General features: G+C 50.6%; 1 protein-coding gene across 2 annotated transcripts in view; it reads right to left on the minus strand.

Moving 5' to 3' along the window:
* The window catches only part of SYCE2 (synaptonemal complex central element protein 2), a 21,207-nt gene extending 6,328 nt beyond the window's left edge, over positions 1-14,879 (minus strand). Inside the window, exons 1-2 of one of the 2 annotated variants that reach the window (XM_055236734.2) lie at positions 14,754-14,879; positions 13,431-13,546 (exon numbers count right to left, since the gene is read on the minus strand). In XM_055236734.2, the coding sequence (XP_055092709.1) occupies positions 13,431-13,546; positions 14,754-14,768 (131 nt within the window). In that variant the 5' untranslated portion in view covers positions 14,769-14,879. The remainder of the gene's footprint in view (positions 1-13,430; positions 13,547-14,753) is intronic. The other variant, XM_055236733.2, reaches the window with a different exon arrangement.
* Between the last annotated feature and the right edge of the window lie 759 nt (positions 14,880-15,638).

Consider the following 15,638-nt stretch of genomic DNA (forward strand, 5'->3'; position numbering starts at 1 on the left):
CAATTAGCCAGGCACGGTGGCACGTGCCTGTAGTCCCAGCTACTTGGGAGGCTGAGGCAGGAGAATTGCTTGAACCCGGGAGATGAAGTTGCAGTGAGCCGAGATCACGCCACTGCACTCCAGCCTGGGTGACAAAGACTCCATCTAAAAAAAAAAAAAAAGGACAGGACGCTGAGATCAGCACCAGACTCTGCCAAGAGCGGCTGATCTGAGAGAGCTACATGGTGGGAGGGGACCCACGTTGTTGCCTTCCATGGGTGACACGACGCATGCTTCCTAGGTTATTCCATTCACACACACGCCCTGAACGATGAGAATGGCACCCCCATTTTATAGCTGAGAAAACAGACCGAGAGGCATGACTAAATATGCCCAAGGTTCCAGACCAAGGAGGTCTGTCTGTCCCCAAAGCCCACTGTTATTTTATGACACCAACTTGCTTCTTTGGAATACCAATAATAGTACCAATGCTTTCTTTCTTTTTTTTTTTTTTGAGATGGAGTCTCACTCTGTCACCCAGGCTGGAGTGCAGTGGCGCGATCTCGGCTCACTGCAAGCTCTGCCTCCCGGGTTGACGCCATTCTCCTGCCTCAGCCTCCCGAGTAGCTGGGACTACAGGCGCCCGCCACCAAGTCCAGCTAACTTTTTGTATTTTTAGTAGAGACGGGGTTTCACCGTGTTAGCCAGGATGGTCTTGATCTCCTGACCTCGTGATCCGCCCGCCTCAGCCTCCCAAAATGCTGGGATTACAGGTATGAGCCACTGCACCCAGCCCAATGCTTGCTTTCTTACTTTCTTTTTTTTATGGAGACAGGTCTTGCTCTGTTGCCCAGGCTGGAGTGCAGTGGCACAATCATAGCTCACTGCAGTGTCAACTTCAAGTGATCCTCCCACCTCAGCCTCCTGAATAGGTGGGACTACAAGCACGTGCTACCATGCACAGCTAATTTTTAAAATTTTTAAATAGAGACTGGGCTTCACTGTGTTATTCAGGCTGCTCTCAAACTTCTGGCCTCCAAAAATGTTGGGATTACAGGCATGAGCCACTGCACCTGACTGATGTAATCGGCAATCTCCTGCAACCTCTGTCTCCTAGGTTCAAGCCATTCTTCTGCCTCAGCCTCCCGAGTAGCTGGGACTACAGGTGCACACCACCAAACCCAGGTAATTTTTGTATTTTTAGTAGAGACGGGGTTTCACCATGTTGGCCAGGCTGGTCTCGAACTCCTGACAAGTGATCCTCCTGCCTCAGCCTCCAAAAGTGCTGGGATTACAGGCGTGAGCCACCGCGCCCAGCCTGATGCTTTCTTAAGTGACCTTCCTGTCATTAAACTGCTACATCCCTTTCCCAACCTACTGGATGATGTTGACCACGTGGGGCTACAGTGTACCTGCACCTCCTTGCTCCCACCAGGTGAGGTAAATACCTGTTGAATTATATTTAAAGAGCATTTAAAGAAATGCGCACACACAAAAAGTTGTTGGTCCCATGCTGTACATGTAACCGTAATTATGTAATTCAAATATTGTGTTAAGTGAAATAGTGGCAGAAGAGTGACAGCTGTCTAAAAAGCTAAACAGAATGAAAAATGTTGAGTAATATGTAATGTTATGTAACTTCATAATATTCCAAGTAATAAAATGGAACTTCAGTTGGGTATGGGAGAGAGAACTAAAATTGAAGCAAAGATCATAAAAATCTAGAAAAATTCTGCATATAGATTGCTCTGCCAAGGCCTTGTTCTCTGCTTTAAAAACAGAACTGGGGCTGGGCGCGGTGGCTCAAGCCTGTAATCCCAGTACTTTGGGAGGCCGCGGTGGGTGGATCGCAAGGTCAGGAGTTCGAGACCAGCCTGGCCAACATGGTGAAACCCCATCTCTACTAAAAATACAAAAAATTAGCCAGGCGCAGTGGCGGGCGCCTGTAATCCTGGCTACTTGGGAGGCTGAGGTACGAGAATCGCTTGAACTCAGGAGGCGGAGGTTGCAGTGAGCCGAGATCGCGCCACTGCACTCTAGCCTGGGCAACAGGTACTTCATCTCAAAAATAAATAAATAAATTAAATTAAATTAAAATAAATTAAAACAACTGAAAATTGTGGGTAATTCATTGTGAATGAAGTTTATGGAAAAAATGTGATGTGGTAAGGCAACCCATTGGTATTTTAAATTAAGATATATTTTTTCTTTTTCTGATTCTCTGGTTTATTTGACCTGTTTGATGTCTGATCAGTTAGTGGTTCTGGCCAGGTAGAGCTGCCCCTGTGAGTCGCAGCTAACATTTCCTCAGCCATGTTCCCGGCACTGAGCTAAGCCATGTGCCTTGTCTTGGTGCATCCTCACGACCACACTTGGGTCATCTGCTGTTCTCTTTACCTTATGGCTGAGGACATGGGCTTAGAGTGGTTACACCACCTTCTCAAGGTGGAGGACAGTCTGTGGCAGAGCTGGGCTTTGTACCCAGAAGGCCTGACTTCCCAGCTGGTATCCGGCTTCCTACTAAGGCACTCAGGCGCCACTCCCCTCCTCGATCTTACATTTCCTCGTCGCCCTCTGAGGTCCTCCAGCTCTGAAAGGCCAAGCCTTGTAGGTGTGGATAGAGCACTTCCTGAATGCAACAGGTCACACTTATGTCCACAAGCAGGTTACTGATTACTTACAAAAATAAATCTCGGACAGGCACGGTGGCTCACGCCTGTAATCCCAGCATTTTGGGAGGCTGAGGCGGGTAGATCACCAGAGATCAGGAGTTCAAGACCAGCCTGGCCAACATGGTGAAACCCCGTCTCTACTAAAAATACAAAAATTACCCGGGCATGGTGGTGTGTGTCTGTAATCCCAGCTACTAGGCGGACTGAGGCAGGAGGATCGCTTGAACCTGGGAGGCAGAGATTGCAGTGAGCTGAGATCGTGCCACTGCACTCTAGCCTGGGCAACAGAGCGAGACTCCATCTCAAAAATATAAAATAAAATAAAGAAAAATAAATCTCAGCTATCTCAACCAGGCACAGTGGGCTCATGCCTGTAATACCAGCACTTCAGGGGGCTAAGGCAGGTGAATTGTGAGCTCAGGGTTTTGAGACCAGCCTGGGCAACATGGCAAAACCCCATCTCTACAAAAAACACAAAAATTAGCCGAGTGTGGTCGCATGCACTGGTAGTCCCAGCTACTTAGGAGGCTGACGTGAGAGGATCACTTGAGCCCGGGAGGTCAAGGCTGCAGTGAGCTTGATCATGCCACTGCACTGGAGCCTAGATGATATCACGCCACTGTACTCCAGCCTGGGCGACAGAGTGAGACCCTGTTTCAAACAAACAAACAAACAAACAAAACAACCACAACACACACATACACCCCTCCCCTCTCCACTCGGTGTCCCCCAGCCAGCCACCTCCCTCTTTCCTCCCCATCAAGGCCAAGGTTCTAGAAGGAGCTGCTTACATTTTCTGGGTTTGTTGTTGTTGTTGTTGTTGTTGTTTTTTTAGAGACAGAGGGTCTCACCCTGGGCTTCTTTTCTTTTCTTTTTTGAGACGGAGTCTTGCTCTGTCACCGAGGCTGGAGTGCACTGGCATGATCTCAGCTCACTGCAAGCTCCGCCTCCCGGGTTCATGCCTTTCTCTTGCCTCAGCCTCCTGAGTAGCTGGGACTACAGGCGCCCGCCACCACGCCCAGTTAATTTTTTGTATTTTTAGTAGAGATGGGATTTCACCGTGTTAGCCAGGACAGTCTAGATCTCCTGACCTCGTGATCTGCCCGCCTCGGCCTCCCAAAGTGCCGGGATTACAGGCGTGAGCCACCGCGCCCGGCCATCCTGGGCTTATTTTCTAACACCCATTCACTTTTCAGTCCATTGTAATCAGGTTCCTCCCCGGGTTCTCAAATGAAACAGCTCCTACCACAGTCCCCATGACCTTGTGGTTAGACCGGTAGACATCTCAGAGCGACATGCTGACCTCTTGGCAGCAGCCAGCACTGCTGACTACCGTTCCCTGCTACTCCTGACATGTGGTATCCCAGGGGTCTGTGCTTGGGCCTCTGCTGTCTTCTTGCCACACACCCTCAATCACACACTTGCTCTGCAGTGAGGCCTCCATGCCTGCTGCCTGCTGGCCCCTGCAGCTAATATCCCAGCCACCATTCCACAATGCACAGGCTGTTATTCTCCAAAGGCATTCATTCCCATAGCATGGGATCCCTGAACAGTCCCCTTTCCCACCTACGTCCTGTCTCCTCCAGAAAGTGTTCCTTGGCTGGATTAGGTGCACACAGCACCTACGGTTTCACTGTCTACACCTTGGCCTCCTCCTGTAGTCTGCTGAAGGGCCAGGGCCATCCTTCATCTTTGTATCTTCAGTACTTACCCCTCATGAGAGAAGCAATAAATCTGCTGCTAACAAATAAATGACTTACAAGTACTTTCCATTACCATCCACACTTTGGATTCTATCATCTAAATTCTATCATCCCAGCCCAGGCCTCTCTCCTGAGCTCCCAAGAATGTATGAAACCTCCCAGCCTCCCCACACGGCTGTCTCAAAGACATCTGAAACTCCATATTTGCACAACCAAAAGCGTCATCTCCCAGGCAACCCGATTTCATCTTCCATTCCCTTAGTTAATGACATAAAAAGCCACCTGGTTCCCAAGCTCAAAACTTAGCAGCAAGCCTAGAGTCCGGCTTCTCTCTGTCCCTCCGCATCCTGTCTCAAAATCCCCTCATTTCTACCTTCTTTTTTAATTTTTATTTTTAATTTAATTTTTTTTTCAGACGGAGTTTCACTCTCGTTGCCCAGGCTTGAGTGCAATGGTGCGATCTCGGCTCACCGCAACCTCCGCCTCCTGGGTTCAAGCGATTCTCCTGCCTCAGCCTCCCGAGTAGCTGGGATTACAGGCATGCATCACCACACTCGGCGAATTTTATATTTTTAGTAGAGACGGAGTTTCTCCATGTTGGTCAGGCTGGTCTCAAACTCCCAACCTCAGGTGATCTGCCCGCCTGGGCCTCCCAAAGTGCTGGGATTACAGGCGTGAACCAATGTGCCCAGCCTTTTTATTTATTTATTTTTGAGACACAGTCTTGCTTTGTCGCCCAAGCTAGAGTGCAGTGGAGTGATCTCAGGTCACTGCAACCTCCAACTCCCGGTTTCAAGTGATTCTCCTGCCTCAGCCTCCCAAGTGGCTGGGATTACAGGCACCCGCCACCGCACCCGGCTAATTTTTGTATTTTTAGTAGAGATGGGGTTTCACCATTTTGGCCAGGCTGTTCTCCAACTCCTGACCTCATGATCCACCTGCCTCAGCCTCCCAAAGTGCTGGGATTACAGGTGTGAGCCACCATGCCCGGCCCTACCTTCTTAATATCTCTAAATCTACCATCATTAGCAGCTCTATAACTTTCACTTCTCAACTAGGCCATAGTGACCTTTATTTTATTTACTTATTTATTTTTCTTTTGTAAAAAATTTTGTTGTTATTATTTTGTTTTTGAGACAGACTCTCATTCTGTCGCTCAGGCTGGAGTGCAGTGGTGCAATCTCAGCTCACTGCCACCTCCACCTCCCCGGCTCAAGTCATTCTCGTGCCTCAGCCTCCTGAGTAGCTGGGACTACAGGCACACGCCACCACGCCCAGCTAATTTTTGTATTTTTAGTAGAGACAGGGTCTCACCATGTTGGCCAGGCTGGTCTCAAACTCCTGACCTCAAGAGATCCGCCCGTCTCAGCCTCCCAAAGTGCTGGGATTATAGGCATGAGCCACCACGCCTGACCTTTTATATATATATATTTTTTTGAGACAGAGTCTTGCTCTGTCCCCCAGGCTGGAGTGCAGTGGCACGATCTTGGTTCACTGCAAGCTCTGCCTCCCGGGTTCATGCCATTCTCCTGCCTCAGCCTCCCGAGTAGCTGGTACTACAGGTGCCCACCACCACGCCCGGCTAATTTTTTGTAATTTTAGTAGAGGCGGGGTTTCACCGTGTTAGCCAGGATGGTCTCAATCTCCTGACCTCATGATCCGCCCGTCTAGGCCTCCCAAAGTGCTGGGATTACAGGCGTAAGCCACCGCGCCCAGCTTGACCCTTTTTTTTTCTTTTGAAGACAGGGTTTGCTGCATTGCCCAGGCTGGAGTACATCAGTACAATTACTGCAACTTTGAACTCCCCCAGGCTCAAGTGATCCTCTCGTCTCTGCCTCCTGAATAACTAGGTCTACAGGCGGGTACTGCTACTCCTGGCTAAATTTTGTTTAATTTTTCTGTATAGATGGAGGTCTTGCTATGTTACCCAAGCTGGTCTCAAGTTCCTGGCCTCAAAAAATCCTGCCTCGGCCTCCCAAAGTGCTGAGATTACAAACGTGAGTCACGGTGTCAGCCCCTAGTGACATTCTACACTGTAATCTGATTTCCTACTCCTGTTTGTCAGCCTAAAACCGTCCCCATCAGCCACAAGATCAAGTCTAAATTCCTTCACACAGCATACAAGGCCTTCCAGGGCCCTGGCCTCCACCCTCTCTTCCAGCCTTAATGGGTTTTTTCTTTCTTCTTCTTTTTTTTTTTTTTTTTGAGAAGGGGTCTCACTCTGTCACTCAGGCTGGAGTGCAGTGGCATGATCTTGGCTCACTGCAGCCTCTGCCTCCTGGGTTCAAGTAATTCTCCCACCTCAGCCTCCCCCGTAGCTGGGATTACAGGTGCCCACCAACCACGCCTGGCTAATTTTTGCCTTTTTTTTTCTTTTTTTTTTTTTTAGACGAGGTCTCGCTCAGCTGCCCAGGATGGAGTGCAGTGGCACGATCTCAGCTCACTGCAACCACTATCTCCCGGGTTCAAGTGATTTTCCCATCTCAGCCTCCTGAGTAGCTGGGATTACAGGCACCTGCCATCATGCCCGGCTAATTTTTGTATTTTTAGTAGAGATAGGGTTTCACCATGTTGGCCAGGCTGGTCTTGAACTCCTGACCTTAGGTGATCTGCCTGCCTCGGCCTCCCAAATTGCTGGAATTACAGGCGTGAGCCACCGCGCCCAGTGCAGCCTTACTGTTTTCTTTTGTTGTTGTTTTTTTTCAAGACAGAGTCTTGCTCTGTCACCCAGGCTGGAGTGCAGTGGCGCGATCTCGGCTCACTGCAACCTCTGCCTCTCGGGTTCAAGCAATTCTCCTGCCTCAGCTTCGCAAGTAGCTAGGATTACAGGTTGCCCGCCATTGCACCCAGCTAATTTTTGTATTTTTAGTGGACACAGGGTTTCACCATGTTGGCCAGGCTGGTCTCGAACTCCTGACCTCGTGATCCACCCGCCTTGGCCTCTCAAAGTGCCGGGATTACAGGCATGAGCCACCAAGCCCGATCTAGCCTTACTGTTTTCTACAGCCCCTCCATCTGCAGCAATTGGGGACCTACCACAATTTCCCCGGACATGTCAGCCTTTGCCTGGAATGACTTTCCCTTCCTGCCTCTTTCATAATGGAACATTTAGAACTTTTGCTTCTCTACCCTCGCTATACCTAGGCCTCGCTGGTCACAAAGCTGCCAAAGTTTATGAACATCAGTCCCCTCCAGCGCATGACACCTTGAGGGTGCAGACTACACCCTACTCATTTGTTTTGCAGCACCCCAAAGGCTTCATCAGTTTGCTGAATATCTAAATGAATGCAGCACTGACATTGGAGCTCCAACACCTCCTCATACCCAGTTCGCCTTGTTGTCTCAGCCTTTCCTGGATGCTCTCAAGTTTCAGACCCTAATATTAAAATCAATGAGAGCACCAGGTGTTTCTTTTTGTGTGATTGTTCACAACCTGCTTGAGCTGCTAATGGTTCAGAGCTGTTCCTTTCTAAGGCTCAAGGGATGAGGCTGGAACCGGTTTTCATGGCAGCTAAACAAACAGTAAAAAAAAAAAAAAAAAAAAAATCACTTGAATTCAGCTAATTCAAGTTTCATGGTAGGACAAAGGCCTGCATCAGATGTCTGCTGAGAGCTTCTTTATTTTTCCAACCTCTCCTTTGGGGATTTATCCCTTTCGATTTCATTTTTCTTAATACTCAGCAGCTGCATATTAATCAGGATGCTAATGAATCATAGGCTTCTCTGGGCCTGCATTCACCAATTAACTTTAATAAACAAAATGCGCGGTGTCCTCTCTGCTGGCTTTCCTGATTCCTAGGCCAGCTTCTGTTGCCGAACCCTGGACCGAGGCCAGAGAATGCAAGTCAGCCCAACACAGCACGTTGGGTGTGCATGGCCTGCGCCCGGATTGGGCAGTGGGTTGGGGGCTATGAACACAGCGCTGCGTTCATCTATTATGGTCTGTCCTTCTAAGAAGTCCCTAATTTGGCTGCGAGGATTAGGACATAGTTCCCAAGCAGGGCCCACGCTGGCAGGGGGCCCAGGAGCTGTGGAGGAAATGGGTCTAAGCGAAGAGACCATCTGTTCGCTCCAGGTAAAGCTGTGATTGGCAGGCGACTGAGCCAGAACCGCCCGCTGGTGGGGCCCTCCCTCCGTGGCCTCTAACAGATATACAAGTAAACAATCCGCCAGCCACTTATGACCACCGCGGGTGGCAGTCCCGGGAGAGGAGGCAAGCTAATTAAACATTCAAGGGGGGAACACAACAGAATCTCTGGCGCTTGGGCAAAACAATGTTTTGCTGAAGTACAGCCAGGACGGGGGAAGGTTTGAATGGAAGCTGATGAGCCAGTTCCTCAACCTCTCCTTTTCTCTCTGGAAACGTGTTAACATTTTAATCATGTTGCTGAGTATCTGCTGCTGGATCTATTAACTGGCCCCTGCACTGGTTTTAATCCATCTGTTTTTTTGGCCCAGAATTCCTGTGGAGCTCCTTGAAGTCTCTAAATGATTTGCAGCGGTCTGTGTCTCTTCACTACACAGATCCTGGTCTAAACATGTTATTCTGCAGTAAGGTATTAGCAAACAAACGACTTCAACCATTGCTTCCCTTTTTTTGGTCTCCAATTGATAGCACATACCTATAAACCATTTCACACGTGGCCTGCTTTCCAGCAGAGGAATGTGAGAGGAGAGGGAAGCTGGCTTGCTTTCTGCCTGGAGTCCTCAGGGCCCTGTCCTGACCCTCCTCTCACTCCTCCAGGTGAGCTCATTCATTCCACAGCTGCTGCTGAAACAGTGACTCCCACAGAACCATCTCCAGACCCTCACCCCACCCCGAGTTCCGGGTCAGAAAGTCGAACTGTATCCTGGACTGCGGATGTCCCTGGCCACCTAAAGTGGCTCAGATAAACAAGGACAACACAGAACTCGTGTTCTTGTCTCTGCCAGAGAAGCCACCACCTACTGGAAACCACCACAAGCTGGAAAGCAGACAGCAGTGATATGCTCGTAAGCATTTAGCAACTGGCTGTGTGATGGGGGGGAAGCCCTGATTCATAGTGTTTGCCAATTTCTGTGGTGCAGAGCCTCCCACCATAGCCAATTTCAGGTACCAACATGAAGACGCTAAATGCCAAGTTGGGAAGAGATGTGTAGAATCGGCTCTTGCAAGCCGGTAGGAGCTGGCCCCAGTACATCATGGCTGGGAAACGTCCTCCCTCATCCCCTTCCTGTGTCTCATGGCACAAGGCACTTCCTCCACCTGCCCTGCTAAAGGCCACCCCCCCCACACCCCCCCATAGAAGCCTCCCACTAGACCTCCCTACATCCACACATTCTCCCTCCCAACCATTCTCTACAAAGCAGCCATATTTCTTTATTAATATTTTTTGAGACAGGGTTTCGTTCTTGTTGCCCAGGCTGGAGTGCAATGGTACAATCTTGGCTCAGTGCAACCTCCGCCTCCCGGGTTCAAGCGATTCTCTTGCCTCACCCTCCCAAGTAGCTGGGATTACAAGCACGCACCACCACCGCTGGCTAATTTTGTATTTTTAGTAGAGACGGGGCTTTGCCATGTTGGCCAGGCTGGTCTCGAACTCCTGACCTCCGGTGACCCATCTACCTCGAACTCCCAAAGTGCTGGGATTACAGGCATGAGCCATCGTGCCCAGCCTGCAGCCGTATCTTTTTATAACAGGAACCTGAGCATGTCACTTCTGTGACCCAGCAGTTCCCTTCCTAGGTATGAGTATGCCCAGGAGAAATGAAATCATCTGTCCACACACAAATTTTCTAAATGGATTTCATAGCAGTGCTGCTCATAATAGCCAAAAAGTGAAAACCACCCAAATGACTATCAACAGATGAATGGATAAACAAAATGTGGTAGACTCATGTGGAATATTATTCAGCCATTGAAAAGATGAAGTCTAGATGCAGTGGCTCACGCCTGTAATCCCAGCATTTTGGGAGGCCACCGTATCTGGCCTGGAGTGATGAATATGTTTTAAAGTTGACTATGAGAATGGTTGTCCAGCTCTGAATATACCAAAAGCAATCAAATCATACACTTCAAGGAGGTGAGCCGGGTGCGGTTGCTCACGCCTATAATCTCAGCACTTTGGGAGGCCGAGGCGGGCGGATCACGAGGTCAGGAGGTTGAGACCATCCTGGCTAACACGGTGAAACCCTGTCTCTACCAAAAATACAAAAAAAAAAAAAAAATTAGCCAGGCCTGGTGGCACGTGCCTGTATCCCAGCTACTCGGGAGGCTGAGGTAGGACAATTGCTTGAATCTGGGAGGGGGAGGTTGCAGTGAGCCAAGATCACGTCCCCTCACTCCAGCCTGTGGGACAGAGTGAGACTCTGTCTCAAAAAAAAAAAAAAAAAAAAAAAAAAGAGGTGAACCGTGCCGTGTGGTATGTGAATTATATCTCAAAGCTGTTACTGAATAAAACTCTAGGATAAAGTCTGTAGCCCACAAAATGCCTCATAACCTGGCCCCTTCTGCAGCCCTCCCCTTGCACTCACCCCTGTACCCCACTCACTCGCCTAGCCACACTGGCCTTCCTTCAGCTCCCCGAATGCCACAATCAGGGACTTCGCACGAGCTCTTCTCTCAACCCCTCCTTCCCCACCCTGCCCACACCTTCTGCTTCAACATCTCTTCTACAAGGACACCTTCCCTGGCTCCCCGTTCCAGGCTGGCTGCCCACAGGGGAAAGGTCTCCCAGCACCATGATCTCTTCTGTGTTGGTGCTTGGTCAGATGCAAACACCAGGAGGGTATGAGCATGTCTGTCTGGAGGACAGGAGTGTCCCTGCTGCCAATCACAATACTACCATATCCGCCTTCTTTTTTTTTTTTCCCCGAGACAGGGTCTCACTCTGTCGCCCAGGATGGAGTGCAATCTTGGCTCACTGCAACCTCTGCCTCCGGGGTTCAAGCAATTCTCCTGCCTCAGGCTCCGGAGTAGCTGGGATTAAAGGCATGCGCCACCACTCCTGGCTAATTTTTTGTATTTTTAGTAGAGGCAGGGTTTCACTATGTTGGCCAGGCTGGTCTCAAACTCCTGACCTCGTGATCCGCCTGCCTCGGCCTCCCAAAGTCCTAGGATTACAGGTTGAGCCACTGCGCCCGGCCAACATCAGCCTCCTTCTTGCTCTTTTGAGAACACATCAAGCTTATTCCTACCTGAGGGACTTCATACTTGTGGCCCCCTCTGCGTGGAAGGTTTGGGCCCAGAATGCCTCCTGGCTGGCCCCTTCTCATGTGACCTTTTCAGAGTTCTCCAACCGCTCTAAGGTCCCTGTCACTCTACTTGCTCCTTACTATATTTTGTTTCTTCATTCCACTTACTTGCCACCAGTTGAAATCACATTATTCACTTATTTATTTTTGAGACAGGGTCTTGCTTTTCCAGTGCAGTGAAGCAATCATGTCTCGACCTCCCGGGCTCAAGTGGTCCTCCCACCTCAGCCTTCCAAGTAGCTAGGACCACAGGTGTGTGCAACCACACCGCGCTGATTTCTTTCTTTCTTTCTTTTTTTTTTTTTTTTTTTTGGAGAGATATATCTCCCTCTGTTGCCCAGGCTGGTCTCAAACTCCTAGGCTCAAGGGATCCTCCTGCCGTGGCCTCCTGAGTAGCTAGGACTACATGCATGCACCACCACACCTGGCTGATTTTTGTATTTTTAATAGAGACGGAGTTTCACCATGTGGGCCAGGCTGGTCTCGAAATCCTGACCTCAAGTTATCTGCCAGTGCCAGCCTCCCAAAGTGCTGGGATTACAGGCGTGAGCCACTGCGCCCAGCCTCTACTATATATACACATACATATATATGTATACATGTATATATACATATATATACATGTATACATATATGTATACACATATATACACATATATATACATATATATATATATATTTTTTGAGACAGAGTCTTGCTCTGTCACCAAGGCTGGAATCCAATGGCACAATCTTGGCTTACTGCAATCTCTGCCTCCCGCGTTAAAGCAACTCTCCTGCCTCAGCCTCCTGAGTAGCTGGGATTACAGGTGTCTGTCACCATGCCTGGCTAATTTTTGTAGACACAGGGTTTCACCATATTGGCCAGGCTGGTCTCAAACTCCTGACCGCGTGATCTGCCTGCCTTGACCTCCCAAAGTGCTGGGATTACAGGCGTAAGCCACCGTGCCCGGCCTACTAAATTTTTCTTTTCTTTTCTTTTCTTTTTTTTTTTTTTGAGACGGAGTCTCACTCTGTCGCCAGGCTGGAGTGCAGTGGCATGATCTCGGCTCACTGCAACCTCTGCCTCCGGGGTTCAAGCAATTCTCCTGCCTCAGCCTCCCGAGTAGCTGGGACTACAGGCGTGTGCCACCACACCCAGCTAACTTTTGTATTTTTAGTAGAGATGGGGTTTCATCATGTTGGCCAGGATGGTCTCCATCTCTTGACCTTGTGATCCGCCCCCCTCAGCCTCCCGAAGTGCTGGGATTACAGGCGTAAGCCACCACTCCTGGATTTTTTTTTTTTTTTGAGACAGAATTTCGGTCTTTTTGCCCAGGCTGGAGTGCAATGGCGCGATCTCAGCTCACCACAACCTCCATCTCCTGGGTTCAAGCGATTCTCCTGCCTCAGCCTCCTGAGTAGCTGGGATTACAGGCATGTGCCACTATGCCCGGCTAATTTTTTATTTTTAGTAGAGATGGGGTTTCTCCATGTTTATCAGGCTGGTCTCAAACTCCCGACCTTAGGTGATCCACCCACCTCTGCCTCCCAAAGTGTTGAGATTACAGGTGTGAACCACTGCGCCTGGCCAATATTTTTATATAAATTAGCCAGACATTCTGGCCTGCCTCTAGTCCCAGCCATTTGGGAGGCTGAGATGTGAGGATCACTTGAGTCTGGGAGGTGGAGGCTGCAGTGAGCCGTGATCATGCCACTGCACGGTGACAAGGCAAGACGCTGTGTTAGGCGGGAAAAAAAAAAAAAGAAAGCAGCAGACACTGGCATAGCCTTGGGGAAGAAAAGGGTGAATGAGAGGGACCCAGGGGCCTGTGTGGACCCATAGGGCTGGGATCTTCCTCACCTAGCTGGCCCTCCACCAGCTTCCTCCTCGCAGTTCTCTTCCCACCGCAGATGCTCCTTGCTCTCCCCCAAGGGCTGCGGCTCCTGGTCTTTGCATTTCACATGGGGCACGTCCACCTGCAAGCACAGTCAGGAGGGAGGCCAAGGAGGGAGGATGAGGAGTGAACAGATCGCCCTCCTGCCGACCCTTCAACCCTGGGCACCTCGATGTGCTGCTGCGGGACGGTGGGGACCCGCAGGAAAGACGGGCAGGGCTGGGGTAGGTGCCATGAGGGCAGGGGCATGGGGTGGAAGGACACTGTCCCTAGGGGACACCTGGACACCAGACCTAGAGGGGCTGGGTGAGGGCAGGGCTGTGGGAATGTAACTGGGGGACCTGGGCTCCTAACTGGTATGTGTGTTGGCTGGAGTCCTTCGAGAAAGGAGAAGAGGTAGCAGAAAAGAAATGAGGCCGGGCGCGGTGGCTCACGCCTGTAATCCCAGCACTTTGGGAGGCCAAGGCTGGCGGATCACCAGGTCAGGAGTGCGAGAACAGCCTGGGCAATATGGTGAAACCCCGTCTCTACTAAAAATACAAAAATTAGCTGACGTGAGCTGGGCGCGGTGGCTCACGCCTGTAATCCCAGCACTTAGGGAGGCCGAGGCGGGCGGATCATGAGGTCAGGAGATCGAGACCATCCTGGCTAACACTGTGAAACCCTGTCTCTACTAAAAATACAAAAAGAAATTAGCCAGGCGTGGTGGCGGGCGCCTGTAGTCCCAGCTACTCAGGAGGCTGAGGCAGGAGAATGGCGTGAACCCGGGAGGCGGAGCTTGCAGTGAGTCGAGATTGAGCCACTGCACTCCAGCCTGGGTGACAGAGCGAGAGACTTCGTCTCAAAAAAAAAAAAAAAAAAAAATTAGCTGACGTGGTGGCGCGTGCCTGTAATCCCAGCTACTCGGGAGGCTGAGGAAGGAGAATCACTTGAACCCGGGAGGCAGAGGTTGCAGTGAGCCGAGATTACGCCACTGCACTCCAGACTGGGCGACAGAGTGAGACTTCGTCTCAAAAAAGAAAAAGAAAAGAAATGAAAGAAACGGGTGCGGTGCGTGGGTGTTTGTGGCTTTCTCTACTCCGTTCCGGCCACGCGCCATGTGTGGAAATCAGACCCGTCAGTGCGTCAGTCAGGGCCGGGTTCAGTCAGGAAATTTGGGGCCAGGCCTGATGAGAGGGAGCCCCAATGGCAAAGGGGCTCGGGTCCGCTGGAGAAGGCTGGGATCGCAGCCGTTCCTTGCCTATCTGTCCGCCCGCCCCACGCGCGCGAAGGAAACAAGAGCCGCGTACTCCCTGTCGCTCCATTCCGTATTTTCCCGCCTTCAAGCTCGCACCCTCTGCGCATGCGCCGACCCCGCCCCTGGCCAGCTCCGCTCCGGGACGCGAGTGCGCTGTGACGCGTGCTCCCGGCCCCGCCCCCTTTGAGAACTCGCGCAGCCAACGGGGCGCGGCCGACCGTTAAGCAGCAGTTTCGCGGTCTGGGAGCCGCGCGCGCGTGGGCGCTGCTGGGGAACAACAGCTGAGGGTGCGCTTGTGTGCCCCTATGAGGCTCCTGGGTTCCACGGGGCGCCCAGGTTATAGGGATCTCAGAGTCTTTTATTCGGTGCTTCTAACTTCATCCACTCGGCCTTGGAAAATATTCTCCATAACAATTTTTTTTTTTGAGACAAGATCTTGGTCTGTTGCCCAGGCTGGAGTGCAGTGGTGCGATCATAGCTCACTGCAGCCTCGACTTCCCAGGTTCAAGCAATCCTCCTGCCTTGGCCTCCTGAGTAGCTGGGACTACCAGTGTCATCCACCACGCACTTCTAATTTAAAAATATTTTTCTGGCCGGGCGCGGTGTCTCGTGCCTGTAATCCCAGCACTTTTGGGAGGCCAAGGTGGGTGGATCACCTGAGGTCATGAGTTCGAGACCAGCCTGGCCAACATGGTGAAACCCTGTCTCTACTAAAAATATAAAAAATAGCCAGGCGTGGTGGCGGGCGCCTATAGTCCCAGCTACTCGGGAGGCTGGGGCAGGAGAATTGCTTAAACCCAGGAGGCGGAGGTTGCAGTGAGCTGAGATCACGCCACTGCAATCCAGCCTGGGTGACAGAGTGAAGCTCTGTCTCAAAAAAAAAAAAAAAAAAGATTTTATGTATATATATACACACACACACACACACACATAATTA

Source organism: Symphalangus syndactylus, chromosome 13 (genome assembly GCF_028878055.3).
Source record: "Symphalangus syndactylus isolate Jambi chromosome 13, NHGRI_mSymSyn1-v2.1_pri, whole genome shotgun sequence".
Classification (NCBI taxonomy): Eukaryota; Metazoa; Chordata; class Mammalia; order Primates; family Hylobatidae; genus Symphalangus; species Symphalangus syndactylus.